Below are 5,605 nucleotides of genomic sequence, written 5' to 3'. Positions count from 1 at the left end.
CAAATCCAATACCTTCTCTTATGAAAATGTAAGAAGACGAATTTTCAATATAATTCAACCATTTGAACAAAGTTTTAACAAAATTTATCACGGGGACCTATTAGAGCATACAAAACTATTAGTGGCGACTTGCTTATATCGGTGACTAGATTAACAGTCTGGGCCATTCACTTAGCTGCATTTCAGACATTCGCTTCTGTTATTGGCCGCTGTCGTTATTGACCGCTTAGCTTATATAACATTTTTAAAAATAATTTTATAATAATCAAAATAATAAAAGACTTCTTAGTTTAAAGTATCAAAAGAAAAAAATAAATATGTAACTATTCAAGGTTCAATCAAAAAAGATGACGGGCCCCTGAATATGCAATCCTGCACTGTGCTTCCTTCCTTTTCCTTTTCCTAGTCTTTCTCTTTCTCTTCCTAATGTATCGCGATGGTGGATACCGTTTAGGGTTCGCAGTGCGAACCTTGCATATTGTTGAAGAAGACTGTCCCGCCAGCGCTCGACTCGGCTGAAACAATATACCCCCCGACGGCTGGGTTAAGGGGCTGGATGGAAACCCTGTTGTATCTTTTACCCAACTTTGTCGCCCTTGATTTCGTAATCTTTGCGCTTCTATGTATGATCTTATATAAGAGGCCATCGATATATTATGTAATGCTTTTTTGGACGATTTTTAGACCCTTCTTCCCCCTTTGTACGGCTACTGTAACAATATGTAAGGACTCGCGCGGAACCTCATTCCTCCTGCTCCCCTGGACGAGTAAGAAACTTTGAAGAAGTAATTTTTACCACTGAATATATAGCTTAAACTGTAATTTTAGTGCTTTTTTCTGCATATACTTTTTTAATGTCGTTAATTCAGTGAGCATGCTAAAAATGCGCCAGCAATGCGTACTGCAGTACCAAAATGAGTATAAAGATAGTACAGCACAGAGTTTGATACTCTTGTCATACGAATATCTGTAGATTTTAACCTTTTAGGAACTCAATGCTCAGTACGCCTTTGATATGTAACAAATTATTTTATCGCCATACTTCATGTTTACTATCGCCTCCATTTAACAACTCCTTATATCTCCTATAAATCATATTCAACTGTTCTAGAAATCTTCAATATAGGCGAAATGTAAAATCTATCAATTCCACTGCATATGATCGTTACTCACTATACATTTAAAGTTGACTCTTGTATCTAGCTCATTGAATTTTATCAGATAGCTGTTTAACTGAGTTCGTCTATTAAATTTCAGATAACGTGTACCACTGCACCGTGAAAGAGCGAACAATGGAAATGCGGAGAACGGAGTCCAAGTAGCAGGCTGAAGGTACAGGAAAGGTTAGAGAGTCGGTGTGATAGAGAAAGGGTGGAGTGAAGCGATAAGGTAGCGCAAGAGGAAGAGAAGATAACAATTTTCATAGCGGGTACGGCAAAAATGCTGACCGCAAGTCAGTCGGAAAGATGGCGAATTGTTTGGCTGTTGTTGTCGGTTCTCGGCGGAACAGCATTAGCCCAGTCTGTGCAACAATGTCCACTTCAAAAAGAAATCCTACCCTGTTCTTGCAGTGTCAAGAAATCCGGCCTCGACATTATCTGCGAATTCGCCGACTTTTCACATATAAGCAAAGCAATGGATGTTCTGAAGAAGAGGCAAAATACCATAATCGTCTACCTTAAACTCCGACACAACAACTTACCCAAACTTCCAGGTTTCGTCTTTCTCGGGCTCGACATTATTCATTTAACCATTCACAACAGTAGTCTTGCTGTTGTGGAAGAAACTTCTCTCACGTCCATCGGTAAGAATTGTTTGGTACCAACAATATAAGTTGGGTTTGTTGCTTTCAGTGATATCGTAATCTGGGATCAGCGAAACTTTACTATCCTCTTTTTCTGTTTTAAATAACTTGACACCAGTTAATATACATAAATATAGAGTAGTGTCTAGAGTAGTATAATATGGTGAAAACTGTTCCTTATCTCCTTTGCACTAAAAATATATTTTAAAAATCGAGTGTCCGGTAGAATAAACGTTTCGTATTTAAATTTTTATCCGTCAAATCAGTATCTTTTATTAATTCTTCAGAGAAGTTCGACTGCCATTAAGTCATGTGATAATTCTCCATGTCTTATGTAATATAGAAGTATGGCTAATGTTAAAAACAATACTTGAAGTCATTAGGAGACTGTCTCTGTGCGGATGTGCAACATTCTTTATTAACGAATTAACTATTAATACCTGAGAACGAAATATATCAATGAATAGCACTGTTCCATACAGATTGTAAGTGACGCTGCTAATTTTAAAGAATTATTTCTACTTTTAACTTCTAGTATTTCATTAAAATACCTTCACGGAAAAAAAGAAATTGTTAATCAAAAAACTTTCCTAATTTTCTTAATTCTCGTTTGCTGAATAAATGACAGTTAACTTGAAACAAAGACTTTTGAAAATAATCTCTGGATCTGTTAAAGTTCCGCATCGAAGAAAAACTCAGTTTTCGGACAGAAAGAACTGGAAATCAATTGTTTTTCTCATTATGGTTGTCCTTAATTTCCGAATGTCTTGGAATTTTATAATGTAACTCCATAAGTCAAGATTTAAACCGAAAAGTAAGTCAAAATAAGATATAAGGAAAGATTGAGTTTTATTTAGACAATAGGTTTACAGTTTAAAGGTCGGCATCGCACCCCCGAAAAGAACCTCTCTCATCGAAGTTGTCGACGTGCAATCGGATACTATTGTCATCGCAATCGAGTGAAATCGTCCCATAGTCCTGTATCCTACATCACTACAGATTGGCATCTCCTGACTCTGTGCCGTCCCTGGAAATTCCAGCGTCAAAATAACATATATCATACATTAAAACAGTATACAAATTAAAATTATTTTTCCAATTTCTTAACATTTTATTTAAAATTCATTCTTTTAATTTCCCTCTACCCAAGCCCGACACCTTTCACACGTCATACGGACCTTTAAACCGGGGAATCAATTTTAGTGAGGCACCCTTCGTATGATCAAAGTTCCTTATCATTACATAATCTCCCACATTATATTCAATCGCAGCCTTACATTTGTTATTGGCGTTAGTTGCCTAATTTTGTTGAGCCTTGCGTAATTTTTCATCAGCCTTCGTTTAAAGTACACTTAAATCTGTTTTGCGCTGGTGCATAACATTTTCAACGAATTCTCGTATATAGTCATTCACTTTTCCACGCTGGCTGATCGCAAATATCAATTGACTCAGCGGTTCACTGGTGGACCCGTGTCCATAATTAATAAGTGTATATTAAATCTGACAATTATTTTAGGCCATGACCTTCCGATTTCGTGGTCACTCAACTTACCTAGAATTGGACTCATAAGTGTCCTATTTATGATCTCTACTTAATTATTTACCTGAGGTCACCCGGTAGCTAATTCCTTGTGTTTTATATCGTAATCTCTACAAAAATCCTAATACTCTTGCGAAGTAAATGAAGTTCTTTGTCGGTAGTCAGAACTTGATTTACTGTAGTCCACAAAAAATTTTTTTTCAAGCACTGTATTTATTCTGCAAACGTCGTGGATTTCGTCAAGTATATCTTTACAAACTTTGTAAATGAATCAATGACCACTAGAATATGTTTCCTAGATTTTACGTGCATGTCTAATATATCTATATGATCTATGTACACATTCATAAAAGATTTATCACCCTTTGAAATTGCACTGATCATCCACTCGGTCTTTCCCCGCCGCTGCGCCGCGCCGGCGTAAACGCTATACACTTGCAGAAGTTTTGAATGTGCTCTACTATTTTGTGTCGCATTTCTGGGAACCAATAACTTTTGGGCATAGTTTTATATACCTTCCGAAATCCCTTGGTGACCGAGCTAATCGTAGTATCAACATATCACACCTTTTTCCATCATGCTAGGTACATAAAAAAGGAGTGTGTCGCTCTTTTCGAATTTACGATTCAGAACACCATTTCTCAATTCATAATGTTTACCGTTGCTTTTTTCAATAAGTTTTCCAGTTCAAATATTACTATCATCTTTGCTTTTTGCCAGTATCAATTCAGTCCGCATGGATTTATTTCCTTTTTCTTTAATTCTAAAGCTAATGAGTTGCAGTCGGTAATAATCTTAAATGAAATCCCATGGAGATAGACCCTAAACCTTCTCAAAGCGTAAACAATGGCTAGCATGTCCAGCTCGAATCTGTGATACCGACTCTCAACCTCGCTCGCATTGCAGTAAAGTTCGGTTTCGTCTCGCGGACCATATATTGCTGAAACAGAAGATTTCATCATTTTGGATTTTAACAACTTAAATTCACTTAGTTCTTTATCTCCAAACCTCGCTTCCTTACATGAGAGGTCGTATTGAGGCTTCGCAATGATTGTGAACTTTTCAATATATTTTCGAAAATTTTTTGCAATACTAAGGAAGCTCTGTACCCCCTTAACTTTTGCAGGTACGGGGAAGTCCAAGACAGCGTTAAGGCTTTGCGCTGTTGGACTGATCCTCTTTTCAATGATATGATACTTAAGGAAATCAATATTTGTGGATCTAAACTCACACTTGTCAATACGGATCGCCATTTTATTTAATACCAATAATCTAAAACCCCTTTTCAATACTGTCAAATAATATTCCATTTTAGACGTGACGACCATTATGTCCTCCATGTGAGCATTGACTTCACCGAAATCGATCAGTTCTCTAAATGCTGAATTCACGTATCTTTGAAATCGCAATGGTCTAGTTTTTAAACCAAAAGGCATGCAATTAAATTCGTACTGCCCGAACAGAGTGACAAAATCCGCTAAAGTATTTGTTATTTTCTAATACATCAAGTTGATCGTCTATAAGTGGCACTGGAAAATCATCTTTTACTATTAATTTATTTAATGCTCGATAATCGATACACATATTGGGTTCACCATTTTTCCTTTTCACTAGAACGATGGAAGAGGCATATTTGGATTTGCTTGGTGCAATATGCTTCTAGTCTGTCAATTTGACTAATATTTGTCTCACTTCACCTTTCTGTAGAAAGGACAATCTTCGGACCCCGAATTCGAAAGGTTTATGCTCTTTCAGTTTAATGTTTAGGTCCGCTTCAACCGCGGGCCTCTGTGGTGATTCCAGCTCAAGATATTTCCGTAAAAATAACAACTTTAATTTATTTTGCTTCTCTATTGGATTTTTCTGTTTTATTTTTAAACAATTAGCCCTATCTAAACTAAAGGGATTTGTTTCGTTAATACCAGTGAGTGATAAATTAGTTGAATCTATTACATGAATTGAATAACTGTTTATAAATTTTTGCTTAATAAAACTAATCGTCCTGCCGGTATCAAAACGTGAAGTACATTCAATTACAAAAACTTCACCTGCGAACTCTATTTCATATGTTGCAGTTGTAATAAACTCAACGTCTTTCTCTTCCAGTTGAACGTTGCAACCTCTTATCTAGAAGCTGTTTCTCTTGCAGGTTTGACACATTCTACCAGGTGTATACATATGAAACCGGTATTGCCATCTAGCGGCTAGTAGGCACACTTGTAGGCACTGTCGGAACTTACCATTTGTGCTAATTGGCGTAT

The 5,605-nt window shown here is 36.6% G+C and overlaps 1 protein-coding gene across 3 annotated transcripts in view; it reads left to right on the top strand.

Moving 5' to 3' along the window:
• LOC117181634 (leucine-rich repeat-containing protein 15-like) overlaps positions 1-5,605 on the top strand; it is a 431,057-nt gene that overhangs the window by 309,778 nt on the left and 115,674 nt on the right. For all 3 annotated transcript variants that reach the window (XM_033374520.1, XM_033374521.1, XM_033374522.1), the window contains one exon: positions 1,258-1,804. In XM_033374520.1, coding sequence (XP_033230411.1) covers positions 1,441-1,804 — 364 coding nt within the window. In that variant the 5' untranslated portion in view covers positions 1,258-1,440. The remainder of the gene's footprint in view (positions 1-1,257; positions 1,805-5,605) is intronic.

Source organism: Belonocnema kinseyi, chromosome 10, assembly GCF_010883055.1.
Source record: "Belonocnema kinseyi isolate 2016_QV_RU_SX_M_011 chromosome 10, B_treatae_v1, whole genome shotgun sequence".
Lineage (NCBI taxonomy): Eukaryota > Metazoa > Arthropoda > Insecta > Hymenoptera > Cynipidae > Belonocnema > Belonocnema kinseyi.
The sequence above is the reverse complement of the archived record's forward strand: the minus strand, read 5'-3'. Positions and strand labels throughout refer to the sequence as shown.